General features: G+C 48.8%; 1 protein-coding gene across 14 annotated transcripts in view; it reads left to right on the top strand.

Moving 5' to 3' along the window:
* Positions 1-74: 74 nt before the first annotated feature.
* Positions 75-12,712, top strand: part of cacna1aa (calcium channel, voltage-dependent, P/Q type, alpha 1A subunit, a) — a 52,912-nt gene continuing 40,274 nt past the window's right edge. For 3 of the 14 annotated variants that reach the window (XM_052049351.1, XM_052049345.1, XM_052049349.1), the window contains exons 1-3: positions 162-2,005; positions 10,907-11,012; positions 11,110-11,249. In XM_052049351.1, coding sequence (XP_051905311.1) covers positions 1,662-2,005; positions 10,907-11,012; positions 11,110-11,249 — 590 coding nt within the window. In that variant the 5' untranslated portion in view covers positions 162-1,661. Of the gene's footprint in view, positions 2,006-10,906; positions 11,013-11,109; positions 11,250-12,712 lie in introns of all 14 variants that reach the window. The other 11 variants (XM_052049352.1, XM_052049347.1, XM_052049344.1 and 8 more) reach the window with 8 other exon arrangements.

Genomic DNA, 12,712 nt, shown 5'->3' with positions numbered 1-12,712 from the left:
GCCACTGTATGTTGTGCATGATCTGTGCGTGTCATGGCAAATGGTCACACCTTGCGAGCGGGAGGAGGGGAAGGAAGGTGGCCAACTTGGGGAGGGTGAGGTGTAGAGAAGAGCGCTCTCCTCCTCCATTAATTTCCAAATGTCTGTTACTAAGAATAGCTTCCCTCCTCCTCTTTCCATCTCCGACAAACACAGCACTCGCATGCGCCGTTGCAGGTGCGCACGTGTACGCGGCACACACAACCAACACCCCTTTTCCTCTGCGCGTGCATTTGGCAATTTCTATGCGCATTGACATGAATTTGGGAATAGTGATTCAAGGGGGGAGGGAAGAGGGGGGGGGCGGCATTTTTCGTCATTGTGGCTGACATGAATCGGTGTTTGGTTAGGGCGCTTGTGAGGCAGCCGTACGCGTGTGCAAGTCGGCGCTTGCGTCATTATGCATGTGCGGCTGCTATGGCGCACACGTAAGCTGCGTGGCGGTGTAGTTTAGAGCCGCTCCGCTACTATCGCGTCTTTTCATTCTTGTCTCGATCCCTCCATTCCTGCGTCCCTCTCCTTCTCCTCCCCCTTGGGGCTGCTGGTGGAGGAACCCACCCGCCCGCCCCCCTTCACCAACCACCCCCACGCCACCTCCACCATACACTCGGACGAAGAGCGAGGCTCGAGCAGGACGTCCAAGCGATCCAAGAGGACGGGAGGTTCGACTTTATCACGGCGAGAGACATTGTCCATGGGAGGGGTTGTAAGACGGCGGGGAAGATAAAGATGCCGTCCCACGCGTGTCTTTGAAGCCGCGTCCTCTCCCGTCCGTGGATGGCGAGGCAGGTGTTGCGAGCAGGGAGGAGGATGCCGTTCGCCGCTCTCATCTCCACTACGACGGCATGGACATTTTCAAACATGGAATTCTCCGCCTTTCCCATTTTGCACGGCGTTATGTATTTTTAAGCCAATTACGCCCCCCACCCCCCCACCCCACTCCGTCTTGTTCGGCATTCGAGGCTTGTCAGATCCTCCACTTTAAGGTAAAATTAGCAGTGCCACGCTGCGACCAAATATTGCGGATATTTGAGAAATAATCAAATAATGATGGTAGGATTTGATTTCCGATGTTTTTTAAGTGAACGCGGTGGTTTTAAGGGGAGAAGAATTGCACCATCTGACCACTGAACGTTCGAGCCGTTTTTTTTTCTTCACATTCGATGCCGTGAATGTGATTTATTAGGCCCGTGCCGTTTGAGAGGCGTCTGTACTGGCATGACGTGCTGTCATGACGGCGAGGAACTAAATCTTGTGGCGCCCGTGGAGCTGTTCTGATGCAGCAGGCATGACGACGGCTCGTTTTGAATAAGTCCCCATGATCTGGTGGCGGGGGAACCTCCTCAGGGGTTTGGACGGATCCAAGACGACTGTAGGACTTGAGACGCCCTTCAGCGGGAGCAAAAGACCAAACGTTTGATTCCCCCCCGAGGCAAAGACAAACAGGGGAAGGCGGTCTCTACGCGGGCCCTCGGGTTTCTCAGACCAGAAGCTGCAGAACCACGACCCATTTAAGCGTATGAGATGTTCTGATCCGGCTGGGATGTAATGTGCGGCTGTGCAGCTGAGCACCGGTCTCCTTCTCCGCTGCTTCGTCGAGATTGGCTTCTGGTTTCCAGAGAATGGCGCGGTTTGGTGACGAGGTACCAGCCAGGTACGGCGCGGGGGCCGGCGGGGGCGGCCCAGGCGGTCGCGGTGGAGGCAGACAAGGAGGACCGCACGGACACGGACACGGGCATGGCCACGGACACGGGCATCCCCACGGCCACGGGTTGGGCCACGGTCCACCCGGGGGACCGGGAACCCAGAGAGTGTACAAGCAGTCTATGGCGCAGAGGGCCCGGACGATGGCCTTGTACAACCCGATCCCAGTACGCCAGAACTGCTTTACGGTCAACCGCTCCTTGTTTATTTTCAGTGAAGACAACTTTGTGAGAAAATATGCCAAAAAGATCACCGAATGGCCATATCCTTTACCCGCACCGTTGTCTCAGTGCAATGCCAACGGAAAAGCAGGTAGGCAAATCGCCACGGAGCGAATGACGGCGGCCCAACCGAAATCTCGATCCGCGTGACTCGAGGCTGGACTTGTCGTTTACGTTTTATGAAAAGGTGGCGGCAGAAACTACAGCCCCCCTTTTTTTTTTTTTAATGAGTTGTTGATCAGCATCAATCACTTCTGTTCGCAATTCCACGTCACATCAGGCGGGAAGCTTGATATATGATCCCTGAAGGTTCTCCGTGAGTGTCTCTGAGTGTGATTGTGTTGCAGATAGGAGAGGGGCGGGGGGGAGGGGGAGAGAGGGGGGGGGGTCGTATCTAGGGGGCGCTGCTGGTTGCTGATGTCAGCAAGTACAGATGAGGAGAAAGAAACGGGGGGGGGGGGTTGGAAGGAGAGGGGTAATGATGATACCACACACCTTCGGTGCGAGGGTGTACGGTGATTTATACGTAAGGTCCGTCCATATGGTTACGTCATTGAGGCCTTTTGTGGTTTGGGGACCAAAAAAAAAAAAAAAAAGCAGGTGTCACCATGAGAGCAACGCGAATTGACTTGCGTGTGTGGCCTGCGTGGTGTGTGTGTGTGTGTGTGCGTACACTTCTATGACACAAGCTTTCATATCACAATTCTGCAGATGTCTTTCTAGTTATGGCATGTGTGAGCAGAAGGCATGGCCATTTTTAAAATTTTTAATACCCTTAAAAAAATATATATATAAATTAAATTAATTGTAAACCTGGGCGGCCCGGTAGTCCAGTGGTTAGCGCGTCGGCTTCACAGTGCAGAGGTACCGGGTTCGATTCCAGCTCCGGCCTCCCTGTGTGGAGTTTGCATGTTCTCCCCGGGCCTGCGTGGGTTTTCTCCGGGTGCTCCGGTTTCCTCCCACATTCCAAAAACATGCATGGTAGGCTGATTGGACGCTCTAAATTGTCCCGAGGTGTGAGTGTGAGTGCGAATGGTTGTTCGTTTCTGTGTGCCCTGCGATTGGCTGGCAACCGATTCAGGGTGTCCCCCGCGTACTGCCCGAAGACAGCTGGGATAGGCTCCAGCACCCCCCGCGACCCTAGTGAGGATCAAGCGGCTCGGAAGATGAATGAATGAATGAATGAATAATTGTAAACCTCAACGGGACGGAAATGTATCCATATTTCCCTCTCTGCATGTGCATACGCGTGCGCAATTTCATCTCTCGGTAATCTGCACATTGCACCATTCTGTAGGAATGAATGGAGAGTGATTTGTCCCATTTTGGAGCGGCGCCGGGATGTTCGTCCGAATCCGCGCCAGTTAAAGTTTGTGCCTTGCGAGTGTTCACGAAATCGGAGCAGAGAAATTGTCATCGATTGCCGTCGCGGTTTGAGCTGTGACGTGCGCACGCTAATTGGGCTGCTCCACGGTGAAAGGCGGGAGCTACTTGTGTTTATGACTCACCGTCTATTTACAAAAACAACGGCGCTATTCACAAGGCGTCTGAGGTTGTCGAACGTGGATTTCGACTTCGATACGGTAATTTGCTGCCGTTCACTCGTCCGGGGGTTGAAAAGCAATTCATCACGGCGGGCGGGTGACCACATTTTCCTCTGGAATGTTTTCAACCGGCAGTCACGAAAGCACATTAGAGACACAAGAGGGTGTTATGTCGGTTAATTACATGTACGGTAATGGACTTTGCTGTTTGTAGTGGCGGCGTCAAAGGCAAACGCGTGACTCAAAATATGACAAGTAGAGCAGAAAATCAGCGCTGACCTTTACGATAATGTGTAAGATTTATCACTTGGACTTCGGTTGAGTTGAGTTGAAGCGCGTGTTCATTCTCATCTCTTTATTATTGGATGATCGTCATAGTTGAACTGAGATGATTGATTGCAATTACTTTATAAACGTATTATAAACGTTACTTGAAACGTGTTACAAATTCGGCTACTTCACCCACTCGTCATAGGACAGAAGCGATCTGTGGAATGAATATACTGAAGGAAAATATGTCTTCACGCACCATGATGCTTTCGTCTCCGTGGACTCCTCGAGAGCTTTTATTTATTTGCGAACTGACTTTGGACGCCAGGGAGTGACACATAAATAACAAATGCGCTCACATCCCCATTCGGACAAGCATTTTTATGGCTGTTTAATTGTAATCGGCATACCTTAAGGATGCAATTTAATGTAATTGGAGGGGCGGGGGGTGAGGGGGGGGAGGGTCAATGTCGACGCTTGGTATATTTGGCTCCCGCTTCTGGATTAAAATGGTCGTATTGATTGAGGGGTGGAAATTTGGCTACATCAACATATGCCCCCCCCCCTCCCAAACGGAGCGTTGTCATAAAAGCCAAAGGTGCTGTAACACAATATTAGTCGGAGGGTGTGCATATTTATGCAACCAGGTTATAGTACAATTTCTACTCTCTTTCAACCATTTTTATTTTCGCATTCACAGATTCATATCTTGTGTTTCTATGGTCCAATTAAGTTGATTTATTATTATTATTATTATTTTTTACACGTTTTATGAAGTGTCTCAGCGAAATATTTCGAATGTGGCAAACACGGACACGCACTCCGTACTCACGCTGATGCGCATGCCCACCATATGGTGCTGAATGCGCCAACCATTTACATTTATGTATCCACACCCCCTCCCGCCTGCCCTCTGGCTGTTGTAAGTGGAGAGGAAGTCAATACGCTCGCTTGCAAGTCCTCCAGAGCAACTGTGATCCCCCACGCAAATGTAAAGTGCAGAATAAAGGGTTTGATATGATCATTTCATCAACCTTACGAGGTCTCCGTTGCTTTGCACCGCAGCCGACGAGCTTCACGGTTGCACTCTCCAAAGAAAGACGTGAAGATAACCTGAAAAATGGATCAGAAGGGTTGGAAATACAGTTGCAACTTCAACGAGAGACAAAATACGGGCCCGTTTGTTTTTGGGTGGACGTTGGGTCGCAGTATTGCATCCGTTTGTGCTGGTGACCTGCGTTGGCTCTTTCTTTTCGACAATGAAGGATGGTGAGACCCTAATGGTCGTCTGAACGTCTACCCGTACCTGAGCCTGTGGAGTCTAATCAGCCACAGCTGGAGGAAGTTCCCCTGTTCATATATCGTCTTAGCCACGCCCACACAGGGAAATGACGACTGTTTGTATGTTCAAAGCCACTGTGCCTTTTGTCCCCGCCCAACGTCCCTGACCGATAGGACCCGAGGCTTTGTCGTCACCTCTCACCACATGTCTACTCGCGCCTTTCCTCTCCCGCTTCAACCTGATCCATCACCCCCCCACCCCACCCCCCGCCACCAACTCCCACCCCATCACCACTGTCCCGTTCAGTCTCCTCGCCACTACATCTTGTCCTTCCTCTAAAGGTCCGCTTTCCCTTTTTTTATGATGCTAATTTTAGCATTGTGGAGGTGTTTTGATCCTGACAGCTGCGAGTCGTGTTTGGTTTGGGAGTGTGCGTGTGTGTGTGTATGTGTGTGTGTGTGTGTGTGTGTGTGTGTGTGTGTGTGTGTGTGTGTGTGTGTGTGTGAGAGTGCATGAATGTGTGTTTGCCCTCAAGGTTCAATATCCCTAACTCGTAGCTTTTCACTGTCTGGTAATAAATGTGTGAATTGATCCATAGCTTAAGTTCCTTCCGGCTCTGGGGATCTCATTGAATCTCAAATATCACATATTGAATGCAGTGTACAGAAATGATGTCATCTTTCAATTTTACCCGATTGTAGAAAATATGAGCGTGCTGCGTGCGCGTTTGTCTTTGAGTTTTTACAGGTGGGGGAACACTGAGGGCGTTCAAAGTTAACGGCAGAGTCAATTCTCCCTTTCGATCGAAACAGAAAATACAATACAATACAATACATGCTGATTTATATAGCGCTTGAAACGGAGATGAAAGGGTACATGTTTCGTTTACACCTCAAAGTACAGCAATCGTAATTCTTATCGGGCTAAACTGTCGGCTTCTCTCTATTGCATTCATACATATGTGGTATGAATATTTTTTTTGATGACTTTGATATGGAGAAAAACTCTTGAAATGATTTATCCGGCCTTATATGTCCCAAAAAACTGACATTTGAACAGGACTGTGTAGATTGAGGCTGTTTTTTTTTTTTTTCGTGGATGGAGATTGGCTAGTGACGTGGCACAGAGCTATTTCAGGGGTTTGGGATACGTGACGTGAGAGAAGAAATCGCAGCAGATCGTGTGTGATGGATTGCTTTTCTCATGCCTCTCTTCTTTGGTCACGTGCGATGGCTGCGACGAGACAAAAAAAAACCAACAAAAAAAAAAACGCTTTCTGTCCCGCACGCATACTGTGCTGGCACACACTCACCAAGACACGCATACTGTACGTGCCATCAAGAAAAAAAAATAGCATGTAAATCCATGTGGTTGGATCGGCACACTGTCACTTGCCATGAGTACACACCGCTTGTGCAAAGAAACATGCCAGACCGAGACTCTGCACACAGCTCACACATAACCAGCATCAGCATCTTGTGAAAGTGGCAATTCAGCTGGATTTGGGCAGTGGCAGGGCTGAGGCAGGCACAACATAGGCAGGATAGAAGATACAGGGAGGGGGGGGCGGGGGGGGGGGGTGCAATGACTAAAACCCCGATTGATGCTAAATCCTTCTGAGAGAGGCCAAGCAGGGCTAAACTGGCCTTTGGACTCACCAATTTGTCGAGCAACCCCGTCAAACACGGCGCCGTTGTGCTATGAATGTAAACTTATGAACATCCTCGTTGCAATTTTTGAGGACAAATATGTGCTTTGCATGACCGTTTCATTGACTGCAAATATATTTTTTCCACCAAAGCATTTTCTTTACTCAGTTTTTAAGCAATACGGTTTTTAAGAGATTTTCACACCGTCTTCCTGAATTCTGGCAGGTGACCCAAAAACGACAAATGACAAAGGACATGTGGAGCGAACAAAACTAAGCGATTTCTCCCTGTAGTTGGGACGATTACACGAATCTGCATTCTCGCAATCACATTAATTCTTCCGCGGGAGTCGTGACGGCCAAATGAAACGATTTCGAAAAATCATAAAGCCAGATCGTAAAATGTAACAAGAAAAATTGACACGGTAGTTTCCTGTAAGAGCGCAAAAAGGCCACTCGCTTGTTTCGATTTAATATGGAGGCTGGCGCCTTCCCAAATGGGAGCAGCTGGTCCGCCTTCCATTGGCAGACCGCTCGGGTGGTGTAGTGAAGTGGAATGTGCGCACGTGTGTGAGCGTGTGCGTGGACGCGCGCACGTGCATATGTGTGCCTGCATGGCCAATCGATGCTTGAAGGAGGGGCATTACAGTGGGGGCAGGACTGTCAAGGTTATTGAAGGGTCGGCGCTTTGAGAAATACAGTACGTTCTATAAGATCAATCATCCAAATTGGGGGATGTTCGTTCACGTTATTACAATTTTTTTTTTAATTTATAGCGATAACGTCTTACACAAATTGGTTATGCTGTTCTGGGACTGCTTCTCATAAAAAGAAAAAAGGTGGTCCTTGACTTCAGTCTAAAGTAGCTTCAAATATCAGAATTTCCTGGCAAGAAAAAAAAATTGAGAAACCTGCAGATGAAGGAGAAGCTAAATAAGTCCGAGTCATCCAAGGTCAGACAACAGAAAAATCAGACAACCAGGATATTTCCGTGCGGTCCTACCAGTCCGGGTTATCAACCATCCTTTGACCTGATCATTGAAATTCACATTTGGCGTGACCACGGGAACGGATTGATGACCGTATACGCAACGTACGTTCAATGCAAACGGTTTCCATCTTTTTCATAACCCATAAATGGCCTCTGGACTTGCAAAAATGTGGACGGTGACATTTTAAAATGGACAAAATATCCGTCCCTCCTGAAAAAAAAAAATCATGATAGGATTTTGTGTGTGTGTGTATTCTCTTTTTGGCAACATATGCACTTGTGTTGCGGAAATGCGTGAAGTGTTTTCAAACACGGAGTCGTGCGATGATGACACACAGTACGTGTCATATGCAGCATAATGTATCCCTTCCCTCCCACTCTCCTGCGTATAGACCCCACCGCCCCTTTTCACAGTCCTGCCACTAACCTACTTTCCACACAGCTCAGGAGTGGGGGGGGGGGAAAATACCGCAATACTCTCACACCCCTTTCTGTCTTGCGTTATCTCACAAGTGAGCGTTCATTTTGCTCTTCTTACCCTTCCTCTGATTTGCCCCTCCAACTCTTTCTTTCCTCTTTTATCCACCCTCACTCTTTTCAATCACGTCTGTGCCCACAGGACATTTTCTTTCTCTCTCTCTCTGTCTTTCATTTCGCTTTCTATGGATGCCCCCCCACCCCCCCCCCCCAACCCAACCTCTCTTAATACTCGGCCCTTTTCTCTTTCCGGCTGCCTCTGCATCTGCTGACGCTGCATCTCTTCCTCTTTCTTTTTAGATATTAGACGGAGATGGCATGATGGAGAAAGAGATGATGGATGGGCTCAGCTAGCCCGGTTAGTGAAAGGTGGAGTGACGGGAAGGAAAAAAGGCGAGGGAGAAACAGGAGTGTGGTAGTTTGGGGTATTTTGAGGCTGAACGTGACAAAGGAAAATATCTAAGACACAAAATCTTCTGCTTGTTTGCGTCTTTTTGTCATCGCGAACGTTTGTCGCTTCTCGGCTAACCGACGGATCCGGATTCCGCAAACACGCGCTGAAGTGAAACGCTGCGGGGAAGTCAAACATAAAGACAAAGAAGCTTATAGAAAGAGCATCTCGTCTCCCTTTCCCCTCACTTCTTTTCTTGCTTTGGAGTCGCGGCTATATATAACCGTGAGAAAGGAGCAGGAAGCAATTCATTATTGAAGGTTTATGGCAAAGTGAGTCATTTATTCATGTGCGGGATTTTGTGTGTGTGCACACTCGTAGCGGGATCAAGATGGAGATCATTATGCTAAAGGGTTTCAAACCCATTTTAGCTTCTGTTTTCCCCCTTTAGTCAGCTGCAACCCACTCAAACACACACACTTGCGTACGTTTGCTACAGGCTCGTCCGGCTAATTGGGTGGAGCCTATCCCAGCTGTCTTCGGGCAGTAGGCGGGGGACACCCTGAATCAGTTGCCAGCCAATCACAGGGCACACAGAGAGGAACAACCATCCACGCCCACACTCACACCTAGGGACAATTTAGAACGTCCAAATAGCCTGCCATGCATGTTTTTGGGAATGAATTGCTATCCACACTATGGCCCGGGCGCCATTTATGGGCCGCCATCCATTTTTCAGTGGCCCGCCACATGACCCCAAAAAATGAATAAATAAAATAAACATGGGCGGCCCGGTAGTCCAGTGGTTAGCACGTGGGCTTCACAGTGCAGAGGTACCGGGTTCGATTCCAGCTCCGGCCTCCCTGTGTGGAGTTTGCATGTTCTCCCCGGGCCTGCGTGGGTTTTCTCCGGGTGCTCCGGTTTCCTCCCACATTCTGAAAATATGCATGGCAGGCTGATTGAACACTCTAAATTGTCCCTAGGTGTGAGTGTGAGTGCGAATGGTTGTTCGTCTCTGTGTGCCCTGCGATTGGCTGGCAACCGATTCAGGATGTCCCTCGCCTACTGCCCGGAGACAGCTGGGATAGGCTCCAGCACAACCCCCCCCCCCCCCCCCCCCCCGCAACCCTAGTGAGGATCAAGCGGTTAGGAAGATGAATGAATGAATGAATAAAATAAACATGTTTGCACACCGCTATACCAACTGACAGGAGGTCCAAGTTTGTGGTGGATTTTGGTCTAAGTGCATGCAGATTCTGCGCTTTGCTGATATGTGTGGCGGATGTCATCGTATTTCTTTCAAAAATAACACAACGGCTTGGATTTAACCCACCGAATCATTATATTTTCATTCACGATGGACACGACCACTGCCCTGGTTAACGGTGTTACTAATTGTTGAGAGGTGTTAGTTGAAAAAACATTTGTGGTTGTCATTAGCAGTGATGTGGAACTGCCCTGCACTGTACTGAGAAGTGTTTCTATTTTAGAAACTTGGCTTCATCATCCTCCCTTCCATCCATTTTTCTAATGGACATCCTGTTCAGGGTCACGTGCACGCTTGTTTCCCTGTCCCGTGTGACTTTGGGCGAGAGGCGAGAAACTCCTTGACTAGGCACCAGTATGTTGCGGTTTTAGTGGCATCACATTGAAGAAAAAAAACCCCCAAACTTTTGGGGTGTAGTTGTACACCACCGCTCGGGCTACGGGTCTCATAAAGTCATCCCTTATTTACAACGCAGTCGTTTCAGTACCGGTTCTTGTGGGCCTCTGAACGTGTAGCGTGATTATCGCGTCAGGCGAAGCATTCTTCTCACCCACAGCGAAAGCCGCCGTGTCAACGGGGTGAGCGAGTGTGTGCTCGGAAGCGATGGTGACAAAAACTCAATTAGATGTCTTTCTTTTTATTTCACCATCTCTCTCTGTCTCGCTCCCTGACTGGCCTTAAGACGTTATGTACGCAGAGCCAAATGGTGATGTCACGATAAATCTCGTTCTGCGCATGGGTGCGCTTGCTGCGCCGGCGTGGCAGTATGCGTTCGTGGCATGTGCGGGTGTGTTGCAAATATCAAGTCAATGCAATCCGTGCATGATCAATGGGGGTGCCGCAAATACATTCAGTTGTTCATCAATTTGGGCTTAAATCTTCCTCGGACAAAAAATATTCACAAGTTGGATACAAAAATGAATAATAAATTGGATATCAGGTCTACTCGCGGCGATTGAGTACCAAAACCTCCTGCCAGGTTGCGTACAAATGAACCGCTCTCATGCTAGCAGTTTCGTTTTCTGGCGTATGTTTGGCTGTGATCATTTTTTCCTGAACTCACTTCCCTCACTCCATTTGAGTGGATGATTCTCGCCACCATCATCGCCAACTGCATCGTCCTGGCCCTGGAGCAACATTTGCCCGACGGTGACAAGACGCCACTGTCCGAGCGTCTGGTAAGGCAGACGCAAATGACAACATTTTTTTTTCCCAATTCAACAGTCCTATCGTGTTTCCTTCAACCCGGCCGGCTGTTGTTCTCTCTGTCCTCAGGACGCTACCGAGATGTATTTCATTGGGATCTTCTGTTTTGAATCCGGGATCAAGATTCTGGCTCTGGGCTTCGCCTTCCACAAGAACTCATACTTGAGGAATGGATGGAATGTCATGGACTTTGTGGTGGTGCTCACAGGGTAAGTGACAGGCAAATTCATATTGCAGACGACGTAAATGCATCAAACACGCATTATGTGCCCGACGCGATCAAATTATGAGGTCAGGATCGGCTGTCATGTGTTTTACAACGTGTATGTGTGTGTGTGTGTGTGTGTGTGTGTGTGTGTGTGTGTGTGTGTCCTTTCCTCTAATGAATGGCCCCATCCTGAGCAAGGCAGCAGTCAGATCACAGAGCAGATCCGCAGGCAGCCGGCGGCCTGGGTAGTGAACAAATGCCACAACAATTCAGTGGGTGTGGGGGCGGAGGCTGAGGGGTGGGGTGGGGGGGGGTGTCAGAGTGAGCAGACGATAGAAGCAGGTGAAGGAGGGTTGCAGGAAGCCAAACAAGCAAGGTTCAAAACACACGCAAGGCTGAAAAAGACACATGGTTTGGAATGGTTTTGGGTTTGCATACCCCCTTACCATCCACCCATCCATTTTCCACCTTGAATTGGTTGCCAGCCAATCGCAGGGCACACACAGGGACCAACAACCATCCGCGCTCACACTCACATCTCGGGACAATTTCAAGTGTTCCATTAACCTGCCATGCATCTTTTTGGAATGTGGGAGGAAACCGGCATACCCAGAGAAAACCCACACAGGCACTGGGGAGAACATGCAAACTCCACACAGGGAGGCCGGAGCCGGAATTGAACCCTGCACCTCTGTACTGTGAGGCGGACGTGCTAACCAGTCCACCACCATGCCGCCCCACATATATACATATGTACTTCATATACAATATATATATTTGCAGAGTAAATCCTTTGATAGTGACTGAAGCGTGTCCCCCATGAGGTTTTCACGCACACACACCTTCACGATGCTCTCCACAAGTGTGTTTTTAGCAGCCCCGCCGCTTTGAACATGAAAGCTACTCGGCCTTTCCGCCCATCTCTCGGCCCGTACCTTTGATAAGACGCTGACCGCTGCGCACAGACAAACGCGCGCATTTCCACTTCAAAAAAAAAAAATCCTCCCCGTTCCCTCATCCCCCGCTCGTGGACCCGCGGCCGCTCTCTTTGCAGACGTTCAAAGACAAACAATTAACATGATTGTGAATGGATCGGCTGGCCACTCTACAACCTTGTTGGTTGGTTGTTTGATATGTGTTTGGGTGTGCGTGCGCGCGTGTGTGTGTGTGTGTGTGTGTGTGTGTGTGTGTGTTGACCTCCATTTTGTAGTAAATTATGTGAGTGATGTGACACTGGGAATAAGATAGTTGTTGTTTTTAATGCCCACTATTGATTACTCGTTCAATTACGCTTATAGTTTACAACCATTCCTGTAGTGCACCTCTCCAGCCTTCAGCTCGTTTTATATACAACTGATGAATGAAGGAAGTGGCGAGAAAAAAAAAGAAAAAAAAATACAACAGAAAAACAAGCGCCTTTCCAATTACTTTGCAATCAAGGGAAAATAAATGGACATTCTGTCT

This window comes from Hippocampus zosterae, chromosome 17 (assembly GCF_025434085.1).
Source record: "Hippocampus zosterae strain Florida chromosome 17, ASM2543408v3, whole genome shotgun sequence".
Taxonomy (NCBI): domain Eukaryota; kingdom Metazoa; phylum Chordata; class Actinopteri; order Syngnathiformes; family Syngnathidae; genus Hippocampus; species Hippocampus zosterae.
This window is presented reverse-complemented; position numbering and strand designations above follow the sequence as displayed.